Here is a 15,686-nt window from a genome sequence, read left to right on the forward strand (position 1 = left end):
AATTTTTTTTTTGGTCCTTGGGGTTGAACCCAGGGGTATTCTACCTCTGAGCTACACCCTAACACTAATTTACTTATTTTGAAACAGAGTCTCTCTGAGCTGCAGAGGGCCTAAGTTGCTGAGGATGACCATGAACCTATGATCTTCCTGTCTTGGCCTCCCAAGTACTGGTATTACAAGTGTGTCCCACCATGCCTGGCTATACTTTTATTTTATTTTTTTGGTTCTGGAAGTTGATTCCAGAGGCATTCTACCTCCAAGCTACACCCCAGCCCGTTCTATTTTTTTATATTGAAACAAAGTCTCGCTAAATTGCTGGGAGACTTCACTAAATCCTGAGGCTGGCCTCTAACCTAAGATCTTCCTGCTTTAGTCTCCCAAGTGCAGGGATTACAGACATATACTACCCCACTTGGCTTGAGAACATTTGCATGCTTGAGTAGAAAATATTTTAATAAATAAAAGAGCCATTTTAATTTTCTCTTACTTGAGTAAGATCTATTTTAAGACTTATTCCTAGCAAGTCACCCTCAAAATTATTAACTTGTTTATTCTACTTATAACACTATATGATCAAGGGCTCGAGTTAGAGCTCAGTGGTAGAGCATTTGCCTTGCAAGCATGAGGCACTGGGTTAAATTCCCAGAACTACAAAAACAAAACAAACAAACAAAAAAAAAACACATAAAATAAACCCATATGGCTATATGAAGAAATATTTTTGGACTTTATGTCTGACAGTCAATTTACAGCCCAGTCAAAAGTACATTATATCAACCTCAAGCTTTTATTGAATGATTTTGTACAATTGGGTTTGTTTGAAAGTTTCCAATAAAATGGCCATATGGGCACTTTTTTTCCTGTGCTTAAAAATCACTTTTTTTTTGTGGGTCTGGGGTTGGAACCCAGGGGCATTTGACTTTTGAGCTATACCCTCTGCCCTCTTTTTTATTTTTTTTTTGTTTGTTTATTTTTGCGGGTCTAGGAATGGAACCCAGGGGCATTCAACCTCCGAGCTACACCCCCTGCCCTATTTTTTATTCTTTATTTTAAAACTGGGTCTCACTGAGTTGCAGAGGGCCTCACTAAGTAGCTGAGGCTGTCCGCGAACTGCGATCCTCCAGTCTCAGCCTCCCGAATGCTGGGATTACAAGCGTGTGCCACCACGCCCTGGCTTCTATTTTTTATTCTTTATTTTTGAAACAGGGTCTTACTTGTTGCAGAGGGCCTCACTAAGTAGTTGAGGCTTGCCATGAACCCTAATCCTCCGGTCTGGTCTCAGCCTCCCGAATGCTGGGATTATAAGTGTGCGCCACCACGCCCAGCTAAAAATCACTTTTTAATTTCTCAGTTAACTTTGGTCTTGTTTGATTGAAACCGTTAATGGATAAGAAAATCCCTTAAAAAAGTGCACAGTTAAGCCAGATGTGGCGGCGCATGCTTGTAATCCCAGTGCTTGGGAGGCTGAGACAGGAGGATTGTAGGTTCGTGGTCAGCCTCAGCTACTTAGTGAGACCCTGTTTCAAAATAAAGAATAAAAATATGGCTGGGAGCTGGGCATGGTGGCGCATACTTGTAATCCCAGTACTTGGGAGGCTGAGATAGGAGGATCACGGTTCACAGATAGCCTCAGCTACTTAGGCCCTTTGCAACACAGTGAGACCCTGTGTCAAAATAAAGAATAAAAAATAGGGCTGGGGTTGTAGCTTGGAGGTAGAATGCCCCTGAGTTCCATCCCCAGTACTGCAAAAAAAAAAAAAAAAAAAAACCAAAAAAAACTGTCTAGCTGGAGGTAGAGTGCCCCTGGGTTCCATTTCTAGTAACACACACACACACACACACACACACACACACACACACACACAGTGCACAGTTAATATTGTAACACATTACTGCTTTTCTAGTTTTAAATGGGATTTCAGATAAATATTGGATTATTGTTTATTTTCATGTTTTTTCTTTCATTTTTTTCACAGTACAAGGAATTGAAATCAGGGGTATTCTACTTCCAAACTACAATCCCATCCCCATCTTTCTTTTTGATGGTACTGGGAATTGAACCCAGGGGCATTCTATCTCTGAGTGACACCCCCAGCCCTATTTTATGTTCTTTATTTTGAAACAGGGTCTCACTGATTTGTGGAGGGCCTCACCAAGTAGCTGGAGCTGGCTGAGAACCTGTGATCCTCCTTTCTCAACCTCCCAAGTACTGGGATTACAACCTCCATACCCAGCTATGTTTTTTTTGATTCACATATGAAATTAAAAACGTAGGTTTTTATGTGTTTCAATGGTTTCATTGACTGGATTGCCAGTACTCTCTTCTTGCCCTGTCTTTCTTCTTCAACATATATATGCTTTGGCTGATATCTGCCATTAGTTACATTTCGGCTTGAGGGCCCACTATGATAGTCCATGAAGGAAACTGACTGAATGCTTTTTCTTTGGAAATCTCCTTTGTTCTGTCTTAAGAGAATTGAGTTTTGATAGTGTTCCTTTTGACCTTTCCTTTTCTGTCCTGCCCTTGACTTTTCATTTTAGGCAGGCAGTTTCCCTGGCACACACGACTTGTTCCTTTTATAAGTCATCTCTGTCTCTTCCCCACCCAATAAAACTAGATTGTGATGATGGCTGATAAACATGAGTATTACTAGTGACATTAGAAATAACCAAGAACTGGTATCTTCATCATTCAAACCCAAAAGAACTTCTAAAATTCTCTTGAAGTCTCTCCTGTGGCTGTTTTCAAAACTGCTGTTTCTGTAATTTTAGCATTAAGATAAAAATTTTTTTATTGAATTTATTTTTTTTGGTGGTACTGGGGTGGAACCCAGAGGCTTTTTACCTCCGGGCTACACTCCCAGACCTATTTTATATTTTATTTGGAAACAGGGTCTCACTAAGTTGTTGAGAGCCTCACTAAGTAGCTGAGGCTGGCTTCGAACCTGTGTGATCCTCCTGTCTCAGCCTCCCAAGTGCGGGGATTACAAGCGTGCGCCACCACGCCCAGCTCTTTTGTTGAATTTTTGATGTATAATTTTAAGGGTTGTAAGTTTTCTTTTTCATAGTAAGTATAAAGTTTTCAACTCCTGTGTAGATTTTTAGGCTTTTGTAGAGCTAGCCTTGGTATTCTTGCTTTTTTTTTTTTTTTTTTTTTTGTGGTACTGGGGTTCCTGGAAGCCCTTCTATCTCCGGGCTACACTTCCAGACCTATTTTTACATTTTTATATGGAAACAGGGTCTCCTAAGCCAGCGCGCCTGGCTGGCTTCGAACCTGCACGATTCTCCTGTCTCTGCCTCCCAAGCGCGGGGATTACAAGCGTGCGTCACCATGCCCGGCAGCCTTGGTATTCTTAAAGTACTGCTTACTGTTTCTGTGGATAAGCTGCAATAGTTCCTAACCACGTTTTTTTTTTTTTTTTTTTTTTTTTTTTTGTGGTATTGGGAATGGAACCCAGGGGCATTCTACCTCTGAGCTATACCCCCCAGCCCTAGTTTTTAAATCTTTATTTTGAAACAGGGTCTTACTGAGTTGCAAAAGGCCTCACTAAGTAGTTGAGGCTGTCTGTGGACCATGTTCCTCCTGTCTCAGCCCCCCAAATGCTGGGATTACAAGCGTGCGCCACCACGTTGGCCTTTTTATTCTTTTTTGTAGTGCTAGGGATTGAATGTATAGGCATTCTACCTCTACTAAACTCCTATTCCTATTTTATTTTTATTTGGAAATAGGGTCTTGCTAAGTTGCTAAGCACTTTTAAATAGGAATTTAGAGCTGGGTGTAGTGGCACATGTTTGTAATCCCAGCATTTGTGAGGCTAAGACAGGAGGATTGCGGTTCGTGGACAGCCTCAGCTACTTAGGCCCTTTGTAACTCGGTGAGACCCTATTTCAAAATAAAGAATAAAAATATGGCTGGGGGTGTAGCTCAGAGGTAGAATGCCCCTGGGTTCCATACCCAGTACTGGAAAAAAATAGGAATTTATTTATTTATGGCAGATGCTCAAAACTGACACAATTTGAGCTTACTACAAGAAGAAAGTCTAACCTATTCTGGTATTCTTTTCCCTATGAAATAAGCCGTTGTGTAGGCTTAAACAGTGTAAAAAATACTAGTTGACTAGATAATTTAAAATATTATTTGTGTTCAGGCATTTTATTTATTTTCTGAAAGCAAGTGTATTTAAATAAGGGTTTAAATACATTACATAATATTAAAATTGTATGGGGGAGGAAAGAAAACCCAAAACCATTTTGTTACTTCACATGGCATTGGGCAGCTGCTGCTGAGTTGCAAGCGCTATAGCTAGCTACATGACCAATAGCATCAGCTTGGTACTTAAAAGTTTAACTGGTATTAGGCTGGCCTCACATTCTGTTGTTTGGACATCTCTTAGCTAGGATATGTCTGGTCAGAAAGACTGATGGCAAGGCAGATGTTGCTATCACCTCACTGGAGGGAAGGCTGCCTCTGAGTTTTGCCCACTTGGTCAGGCTAGCTCCCTCTAGCGGAGCTGCTGTTGCTGCCTTACCCAGTCCTCTGGATTCACAGAGGGTTTTTCAGATGTGACATTCTTTTAGGGATGAGAACTCTGCAGAGAGAGAGGAGCTTCTGGCCAGACATAGCCATCTTGGGGGCTCTGGGCTTCACTGAAACATCACGTTATTGCTGTTTCAAGCTGGATACTGCCAGGTACCTACTGCTTGACTGTTTAAATGAGGGACTTTAAGACTAGACAGCATGGATCTTGTCAGTTTATTGCATAAAGGAGTTACACTAGTTCAAGTTAAAAGTGGACCCCCAAATGGTTACATTATACAAGCTGTGAGGTTTTTAAACTTGTGACAGGGGACAGAAGGGAAATTCTCATTGCAAGGAAGTCCTCACTTAAGCTTGAGTGAGTCACAAGTACTTAAAACCATAAACTTTCAGCTGATCGTCTGTAGCCAGTCCAGTCTGTACTAGGAACTGGCATATATTCTTGTGCTGGTCACCCTGTAGCTGAATTACTTCTCCATATTGTATTTTTCTTTCTTTTGTGGTACTGGGAATGGAACCTAGGAGCATTCTACCTCTGAGCTATATCCCCAGTCCTATTTTTTATATTTTAAAACAGGGTCTCACTGAGTTGCAAAGGGCCTCACTAAGTAGTAGCTGAGGCTGTCCTCAAACCGCAATCCTCCTGTCTCAGCCTCCTGAATGCTGGGATTACAATCGTGCACCACCACGCTTGGCTACTAGCTTCTTTTTATCATAATCATCTATGATCCTTTGGATAGTAGAAAGGGTCTTCCTGCTGTTTCTGTGTTGAATTCTTTTTTTTTGGGGGGGTCTGGGGATGGAACTCAGGGGCATTCGCCCTCCAAGCTACACCCCCTGCCCTATTTTTATTCTTTATTTTGAAACAGGGTCTTACTAAGTTGTGGAGGGCCTCACTAAGTAGCTGAGGCTGTCTGCGAACCGTAATCCTCCTATCTCTGCCTCCAGAATGCTAGAATTACAAGTGTGTGCCACCATGCCCGGCTCTATGTTGAATTCTTGTTAGGATATAATCCTCAGTGCTAGCAGGAAGCAGATCATCAGCCCTTACTTGCATCAGCAAAAGGGTTGAAAGAGTGGAGGTTCTGGGTAGCATTCAATGATTTCTTTTCCTCTGTGGAAATGGCCTGCAGAAGGCAGCTGAGGGAGAAGGTGGGCTGGGGCTCGGGAGGGAGGCTGCTGAGTCCTTGGTGGCAACTCAGTAATTGGGAAGGCATTTTATTAATGGAAATGGAAAGCATGAAATTGATCATTCTTTCCAAATCAACAAGTAAAAATTTTCTTTTTTTTTGTGATACTGGGGGATGGAAACCAGAGGCATTCTACTTACTTCCGATCTACACTCCCGACCCCATTTTTAAAAAAATTTTGAAACACAATCCCACTAGATTGACAAGAATCTTACGACTTAAGGAGGCCATCCTTGAACCTGTGATTCATCTGTCTGTCTCCCCAGAACTGGTATTACAGGAACGTACCACCATGCCCACCATGCCTAGCTTTTATGTTTTTGCTTTTTTTTTTTTTTTTTTTTTGGTGGTACTGAGTATTGAACCAATGGTCATTCTTCCTCCAAGCTACATCCCCTAGCCTGATTTTATTTTTTATAGGGTCGCACTAGGTTGATGAGAGTCTCACTACTTGCTGAGGTTGTCCTTGAACATGGATCCTCCTGTCTTATCCTCCCAAGTACCGGGATTACCAGTGTGCACCACCATGCCTGGCTGTCAGATTTTCCTTTTTATTAAATGTTTTTAGAGCTGCTTGTTTTCCTACTTTTTTGTGTGGTGCTGGGGATTGAACCCAGGGGTATTCTACCTCTGAGCTACACCCCCAGCCCAATTTTTTATTCTTTATTTTGAAACAGGGTCTCACTGGAGGGCCTCACTAAGTAGCTGAGGCTGGCCAAAACCCCAAATCCTCCAGTGTTAGCTTCCCAAGTATTAGAAGCATGCCTGGCTGTTTTCCTACATTTTTTTTTTTTTTTTTTTTGGTGTTGGTGGTACTGGGGTTCCTGGAAACCCTTCTACTTCTGGGCTACACTACTATACCTACTTTTTATATTTTTATTTGGAAACAGGGTCTCTTACACCAGCGCGGTTGGCTTCGAACCTGCGTGATTCTCCTGTCTCGGCCTCCCAAGCACGGGGATTACAAGCGTGCGCCACCACTCCTGGCTTGTTTTCCTACATTTATGTATGTATGTATGTATGTATGTATGTATGTATGTATGTGGGTCTGGGGATGGAACCCAGGGGCATTCGACCTCTGAGCTACACCCCTTGCCCTATTTTTTTATTCTTTATTTTGAAATCGGGTCTCACTGAGTTGCAGAGGGCCTCACTAAGTAGCTGAGGCTGTCCGCGAACCGCGATCCTCAGGTCTCAGCCTCCCAAATGCTGGAATTACAAGCATGTGCCACCACGCCCGGCTTTGTTTTCCTACTTTTAATGGTTGAAAAGAGCTAAAATTTTTAGTATATGGCACTAAAGTAAACGATCAGAAGATGATTTCCATTCACTAACTCCCCATTCCAAAACCAAAAGATTTGCTTCAAGAAATGGGGCTATGATAGTAATGAATGGGGTTATTTGTGATTGACAGTTCTCATACAACTGCAGTTTTATATATGCATTTATGTATTTTTGAATTCTAGTAGAAATTGAAGAGAAAAAAGATTTAGATATGGTGATAATTTTCTGACAGTAAGGTATAGATAAAACTCATTATTATGTTTACTCTATATTCCTTACCTGTTTTCATTGTATTTGTAAGGTTTAATTGAATATATTCTGAATATACTTAGAAAAATCTGTGAAGTTGGCTGGTAAGGAAATGGTTTTGTTTGTATCCACTTGCTGAAGTTTTGTGTAAGTCATTAAAAATAATTATGGAGACTTTAGTAGCATGAAAAAAGTGCATTTAAATTGCATTTAAAAGTGTTTTAGAGGGCCGGGCGTGGTGGTGCACGCTTGTAATCCCCGCGTTTGGGAGGCTGAGACAGGAGGATCGCACAGGTTCAAAGCCAGCCTCAGCTGGTTTAAGAGACCCTGTTTCCAAATATAATAGAAAATAGGTCTGGGAGTGTATTCTGGAGGTAGAAGGCCCCTGGGTTTTATTCCCAGTACCACCCCCCCAAAAAAAAGTGTTTTAGAGGAATCAAAATACCAAATGATATGCACAATGAATATATGAAATCTCTAGACTTTAGTAAAAGACTGGAAGGGAATGGAGGAGGGATAGTTAACTTTTTCTAAGCCATTAATGTTATGTATTTGTAAAAATAGAAGGATGAATTGCTAGAGAAAAGCATTAGGAGTATATTCTTTACTTTCTTGTTTTTGTTTAGAGTAATTCTGAGAAGTAGGAAATACATAGATTTTACCCTAGAGTCTGCCTTTCATGTTCAGAAGACTATCCTAATACTGTTTCTTTTATGTTCAACAGACTTTCAGCAAGCTCTCTATGAATTGTCATACCATGTCATTAAAGGAAATCTAAAGCATGAATACGCATCCAATGTTCTTAATGACATTAGTGTAAGTATATAAATGTATATTTAAAACTTAATAATTGTTAATTATCTCTTTTTGACTTTGAAACCAAGGTCTTTAAAGTATTTAACTTACATTTCATTTTGTTCAAAATTATAGTAGTGAGTTTTTAAATATAATGTTGATAAGGCATTTTGGCTAAATAGCAGTAGGATTAGTAGCAATAGGATTCTAATTTTTCTGTGTGGTGAGTAAAGCAGAAGGTTAGGGTAGCTGGGGGAGCAAATAAAGGACACTATAATGAAATTAAGGCATCCTTAATTAAAAATGCTGCTCTGAAAAAATAAGTTGGCTAAAATATTTTCCCCCATAAGAGCATAACGAGCCATTTTTGTTTGTAGTTATGTTTAGAAATTAAATAGGTTTTAAATTTTAGCATAAATTATTTTAAATTGTGGTTGCATTGCTATGGAAATATTTGTTTTTAGTTTTCATTTGCTTGCTGTTTTTTTTTAAAGAAAATATTAACTAGGTTTAAAAAATATCCTTCAGTGGTTAATTCTGTTTCAGTTTTTCACTTTTTGGAAAATTTAACTTAGGTTTGGGCCACATACTATTTTTTTTTTTTTGGTACTAGGGATTCAGCCCAGGGGCATTCTAAATCTAAGCTACACCCCTACCTTTATTTTAGTTTTATAAATACCTCTATATTTATTTATTTATTTTTTATTTATTTATTTATTTATTTATTTTTATTTTTTGCATTACTGGGGATGGAACCTAGGGGCATTTTTCCTCCGAGCTACACCCTCATCCCTATTTTTTATTCTTTATTTTGAAACAGGGTCTCACTGAGTTGCAGAGGGTCTCACTAAGTAGCTGAGGCTGTCCTCAAACTGTGATCCTCCTGTCTCAGCCTCCCTAATGCTAGGATTATAAGCATGTTCCACCATGCTGGGCTTTATTTTTATTTTGAAACAAATTATCACTAACTTGATGAAAGTATCACTAGTGTTGGCTGTCTACCAACCTTTGATCCTCCTGTCTCAGTTTTGCAAATACAAGGATTACAAATGTGAGCTACCATGCCTGGCTTGGGTCACATAATTTTTATGGTTATTTTTGGTATTTGAATAAGAAGATGGGTCATCATATTTTAAGGGTTTATTGTAAACCACTAGTTAAGTTTCAGGTTTTACAACTGATGTGCTGTTCTGTTAGCATTAGGCTCGTTTTTAGATTTGTGCAATAAAATTGTCCATTTTGGAACAGTTTTTATAATAAATATTACTTACGTGGGATATGGGATTTGTCTCAGTATGAATTTCCCTTTTTGTGTTTCTTTAAACTTAGGTTTTTTTAGAGGGAGGCACTGGAGATTGAACCATAGGTATTCTACCTCCAAGCTATACCCCAAGCCTGATTTTCTCATTTGGAAACAGAGTCTCACTAGGTTGCTGTGAGCTTTGCTAAGTTGCTGAGGCTGACTTTGAATCTGCAATTTTCCTGTCTCAGCCTCTCAAGTGTGGAGATTAGAAGCATGTGCCACCAGGCCTGGCTCTCCTTTAAACTTCTGAAGCCTTTTTCTGTTAGGGGAAGCAATCTGTATACTTTTTATGCTTTCAAGAATACTCTTAAAGAAAATCTAAGTATAATCATTATGATCCCCTTCCCCATAATAGGGTATGTTTGAGCAGTAAAAGTTTAGTATGAATTTTTCTTTTGTCCCTAAACTGTCTCTAGCTGATATGAGCAGCATTAGTTCATGCTAGTCTCTCTTTCCTTCTTTCTCTCTTTCTTTCTTTCTTTCTTTCTTTCTTTCTTTCTTTCTTTCTTTCTTTCTTTCTTTCTTTCTTCTGCTCTTGGCTATTGAACAGGAGCCTTGATTATGCAATAAAAGTGCTCTACCACTGAGCTATATTAACAGTGACCCCTTTCACTTTAAAATTTTATTTTGAGACAGGATTTTGCTAAGTTATCCAGGCTAGACTTGAACTTATAATCCTTCTGCTTCAGCCTCCTGGGTAGCTGGGATTTTAGTCATGTGCCACCACACCTGGCTGGAGTGGCATATTTCTTTCTTTCTTTTTTTTTTTCTTTTTGTGATACTGGGGATTAAACCCAGAGGTATTCTACGTTTGAGCTACACCCCCAGCCCAATTTTATTTCTTATTTGGAAACAAGGTCTCACTAGGTTGATGAGAGTCTCACTACTTTCTGAGGCTGTTGTTGAACTTGTGATCCTCATGTCTCAGCCTCCCAAGTACTGGGATTATAGGCATACTCTACCACACCAGGCTCATGGAGTGGTATATTTCTTAATATTTGATGTTCAAAAACTTTTCATTGCTCTGTTTCTGGTCTTCAAGTAACCCGAGTACTTGCTTCCAAGTAGGTACAGCTATAGTTCATTTCATACCAAAACTTGAGACTTAAATCTTATTGACCACTAAGGTGATTTCATGCTGTAAATTGAGTATTGGTATAAGTTTTATTGTGTTTATGGAATCTCATTCTAATTATGTTTCCATTTGCTGAGAATAAGTAGTCCAAATTAACTTTATGTGTATTTGGACTTCTCCTTTGTGTTGATTACTTAGTGATATATTTATTTTTCTTAACTTACTTATGTTTAGTGTCTTAGGTAGAGAATTGCATTTTGTGTGTCTTATTACAGCTGCCATTTTTTCTTTAGAATTTCTTATAGTCTCTGAAAATATGCTAATTTTAGGGTTATGGTAATGCTGGCAAACTACTAATTGCAATTGCTGAACTATAATACTTACTAATGGAAAATGGCTCTATAATTGAGCATGGGAGGAGGAAGTCAGGAGACAAATACAAAATAATGCTAACATTTTCACTTAGAAATGGAATTAAGGGTCAGTTTCTCCAAAGGGTACAAAAACAGTAAATAAGGAAAATATGCTTTTTGTTAAATCTTTTTATCTGTAGAGAGTCTTGAGTTATACAATAGTAACTTTTTGTTGTTTGTGGTGCTGGGGATTGAACTGAAGAGCATTTTGTCTCTTGAGTTATACCTCAATCTTGCTAAGTTGCTAAGATTCTTGCTAAATTGCTGAGGCTACCTTTTTTTTTTTTGTGGTACTGGGGATGGAACCATTCTATCTCCGGGCTGCACCCACAGACCTATTTTATATATATATATATTTTTTTTATTTGGAAACAGGGTCTCATAAGCCAGCAAGGCTGGCTTTGAACCTGCGTGATCCTGTTTCCGCCTCCCAAGTGCGGGGATTACAAATGTGCGCAACTATGCCTGCCTGCTGAGGCTACCTTTGACCTGGTATCCTTTTATCTCAGCCTCCCATGTACTGGGATTACAGGTGTGTACCACTGCACCTGGCTTGAAATAGTGGCTTTTCATTAGTTTTGTATATTTCAGCTTTTTAAAAATTCCAATATATTAATATATTTACATATATCAAGTGTTGATTCAGGCATGAACACATTTAAAATTTAGATAAAAAAGTATACCATCCTTTTCTTTTTTTACGGTACTAGAGATGGAACCCAGGGGCATTCTACCTCTGAGCTACACCTCAGCCCTATTTTTTAGTCTTTATTTTGAAACAGTCTCACTGAGTTGCAAAGGGCCTCAGTAAGTAGTTGAGGCTGTCAGCAAATCTTGATCTTCTGTCTCAGCCTCTCAAATGCTGTGATTACAAGCATGTGCCATCATGCCCAGTTTTTACCATTTTTTTTCTTTTTTTCTTTTTATTTGGTGGTATTGGGGGTGGAACCCAGAGACTTTCAACCTCCGGGCTATACTAAGTTGCTGAGAGCCTCACTAAGTAGCTGAGGCTGGCTTCGAACCCATGCGATCCTCCTATCTCAGCCTCCTGAGTGTGGGGATTACAAGTGTGTGCCGCCTCACTCGGCTGTACCATTCTTAACAGTCTTGCTTTTTAGGTACCTGTGAGGTTCTCTAAATTTCAGTGCTTTTTTATGAGGTACTTGTTCAGGTTTCTGATTTATTTATTTATTTATATTTTGTGGTACTGGGGAAGGACTCCAGGGGAATTCTACCTCTGATTTACACCCCTGCCCCTCTTTTATTTTTATTTTGAAACAAGGTCTTGCTAGGTGGATGAGTATCACTACTTGCTGAGGCTGTCCTTGAACCTGTGATCTTCCTGTCTTAGCCTCCCAAGTATAGGATTACAAGCGTGTATGTCAGCAAGCCTGGCACCGTATTATTTTTTGTTTTGAAACAGGGTATTAGGTTGTTGAGAGTCTTGATAAATTGCTGAGGCTGCAATCTTCCTTGTCTCTACCTTCCAAGTGTTGGAATTATGGACCTGTGCCACTGTGCCTGGCAGGTTTTTGTTTTTTTATCAAGTTATTTTATGGTAGACACTTAAACATGTTCTTCTCACTATTATCTCCTTCTTTCAGTTTTCTCCATATTTATAAAGCCAAGTAACAAATTATTTTTACAAACGGATGTTGGGGATTTGTTATATTTTAAGTGTGACTGAAGAGTGTTATTCTAAAACCATAATACTTGCTGTGTACTATTCTGGTATTTACTATATATTATTTTTAAAATTAGGAATTTCGTGAGGATATGCCCTCTATTCTTGCTGACGTATTCTGCATATTAGGTAGGTATTAAAACTTTTATTTCACCTGTAATGTGTGTTGTTTGTTAAATTAATGTTAAGTGAAGTGTTTTCTTTAAAAATAAAGATTTTCCAAGTATGCACAGTTTTTGCAAATCTATAGCAAATTTTTTTCTTTGTAAAGAATAAGACAAGCCGGGCGTGGTGGCTCACGCTTGTAATCCCAGCATTCGGGAGGCTGAGACCTGATGATGGCAGTTTGTGGACAGCCTCAACTACTTAGTGAGGCCCTCTGCAACTCATTGAGACCCAGTTTCAAAATAAAGAATAAAAAATAGGGCAGGGGATATAGTTCGGAGGTCGAATGCCCCTGGGTCCCATCACCAGACCTGCAAAAAAAAAAAAAAAAGACAAATATCAGTGTAATCACTTTGGAAAAAGTCACTTCAGAGTACAATTCAAAATTTTGAACTGGGCATAGTACCTCATGCCTCTAATCTCAGTACTTGGGAGGTTGAGACAGGAAGATTGCAGGCTCGAAGCCAGCCTCAGCAACTTAGGCTGTCAGCAATTTAGTAAGACCCTGTTTTAAAATAAAAAAAATGAACCAGGCATGGTGGCGCACACTTGTAATTCCAGCATTTAGGAGGCTGAGACAGGAGGATCATGGTTCGCAGAGAGCCTCAGCTACTTAGTGAAGCTCTTTGCAACTCAGTGAGATCCTGTTTCAAAAAGAAAGAATAAAAAATAGGGCTGGGGGTGTAGCTCAGAGGTAGAATGCCCTTGGGTTCCATTCCAAGTACCAAACACACACACACACAAAATTAGGGCTGGGGGTGTAGCTCAGAGCTAGGATGCCTCTGTGTTTATTCCTCAGTAACACACACAGACACACACACAGACCCACCCACACACACTCTTTTGTGTGTTTGACAGTGTTTATGTAATTTTGCACTAAATTAAGTCATGTAAATAAAAAGCCTGTTTTTCTGACATTAAATTTGTCTGAGATATTGAGATTTTAGTAGTTAAATAATGTCATTCAGTGCATCATCATCATCATTATTATTTTTTGCAGTACCCAGGGGCTTTCTATCTCCAGGCTATGCTCCCAGGCCTATTTTATACTTTATTTGGAAACAGGGTCTTACTAAATTGCTGAGAGCCTCACTAAGTAGCTGAGGCTGGCTTCCAACCTGTGCGATCCTCCTGTTTCAGCCTCCCGAGCACGGGGATTACAAGTGTGTGCCACCACGCCTGGCTCAGTGCATCATTTCAATGAATGATGTCAAAATCTCAAACTTAGGACAGTAAAGGTATTTATTTTTCTATTGTACTCTTGATTCTTCTGAAATTTAAAGAGCAACAAGAGCCAAAGTAATCAAGACTACTTTTGTTTCAAAGATAAGAAAACACCTTTGGATAGTAACTTCTGTCTTTGTCTAGAATAAGAATTAATATAGGATAGAAAAGGTATATATATTTGATTTAGAAAAAAAAGATAGCCTTGCATGGTGGCACATGCCTGTAATCCCTGTGCTTGGGAGGCTGAGACAAGGATCGCAGGTTTGAGGCCAGCCTCAGCAACTCTGTTTCAAAATAAAAAAAGTAAGCCAGGTGTGGTGGCTCACGCTTGTAATCCCAGCATTCGGTAGGCTGAGACAGGAGTATCGCAGTTCGCGGACAGCCTCAGCTACTTAATGAGGCCCTCCGCAACTTAGTGAGACCCTGTTTCAAAATAAAGAATAAAAAATAGGGCAGGGGGTGTAGCTCAGAGGTAAAATGCCTCTAGGTTCCATTCCCAGACCCGAAAAAAACAAAAACAAAAACAAAAAAAACCCCAAAATCACAATAAAAAACTAAAAAAAAAAAAAGGGCTGGGAGTTTACCTCAAAGGTAGAATGAACCCTGAGTGCACTCTGCAGTAGTGTCCCTCAGTGGACTTAAAATGTATGGACTTAAAAAGTAATGTGTATTGAAATTTTTTCTTTAAATTTTGATCTGGATTAATATAACTTTGAGCATAGTTTTTCTCATCAGTTTTTTGCTTTTCTGTAACTTCCAGTCTAATAGGAAACACTGTTAGACATTATAATATTCATTGTAAGGCTTATCCTCTGAGGGTTTGTCAAAGTGGAATCAATTATTTTAGCTTATTAATTTTAATTCTTAGAATTAGGTAAATCACTTAACTGTTTTACTGAGAATCAATAACTTGTTCTCAAAACATAAATACCCTTGATCCTTCAGAATGCTTCAGATATCACAACAGTGGTAATGTTGGGAACAGGTCAAATGTATATGAACTGTGAATGATATAAGCAGACCATTTATGGGTGGCCATGTGTCCTAGTTTTATTTTTCCCTGGCATAATTATTAATAGTACATTCTTCAAACTGCCCGGGTGTGGATCAGAAAGTACATGTTCATGTTCTCTATTGAATTCTTTTGTGCCAAGCAAAAAAATCTTTTAAGCTTAATTCCCCCCCCCCGCCCCCCCCCAGTACTGGGAATTGAACTCAGGGCCATTCTACCTTCGAAGCTATACCTCCCCTCCCCGCCCTATTGTTTTCATTCTTTTATTTGAAAGAGGGCCTTACTGAGTTGCAGAGGGCCTCGCAAGTACCTGATGCTGGCCCTGAACCTTTGATACTCCTGTCTCAGCCTCCCAAGTACTGGGATTACAAGCGTGCACCACCATGCCCAGCTTTAAGCTTAATTTTTGAAATAAGCACTACAAAATACATTATTTTACACAGAAATATATGAAACAAATTTCAGTTTCAATTTTTTTTTTTTGGCGCGGTACTGGGGATGGAACCCAGGGCATTCTACCTCTGAGCTATACCTTTAGCCCAATTTTTTATTCTTTGTTTTGAAACAGAGTCTCACTGAGTTGTAAAGTAGCTTAGGCTCTCTGGGAACCGCAGTCCTCCTTTCTCAGCCTCCCAAATGCTGGGATTACAAGTGTGCGCCACCATTCTTGGCTAACAAGTTTTAATTTTCTTTTCTCTTTTTTTCCCCTTCCCTTCCCTTTCTTTATTTTTTTGCAGTACTGGGGATTGAAC

At 39.3% G+C, this 15,686-nt stretch overlaps 1 protein-coding gene across 1 annotated transcript in view; it reads left to right on the forward strand.

Moving 5' to 3' along the window:
• Window positions 1–15,686, forward strand: part of THOC2 (THO complex subunit 2) — a gene marked incomplete at both ends in the record, with an annotated part of 127,295 nt that overhangs the window by 24,751 nt on the left and 86,858 nt on the right. The window contains 2 exon segments of the mRNA XM_080718494.1: window positions 7,985–8,076; window positions 12,608–12,659. Of these exon segments, the coding sequence (XP_080574620.1) occupies window positions 7,985–8,076; window positions 12,608–12,659 (144 nt within the window).

The sequence above is a fragment of the Muscardinus avellanarius genome (assembly GCF_963383645.1).
Source record: "Muscardinus avellanarius genome assembly, chromosome: X".
NCBI classification, from domain to species: domain Eukaryota; kingdom Metazoa; phylum Chordata; class Mammalia; order Rodentia; family Gliridae; genus Muscardinus; species Muscardinus avellanarius.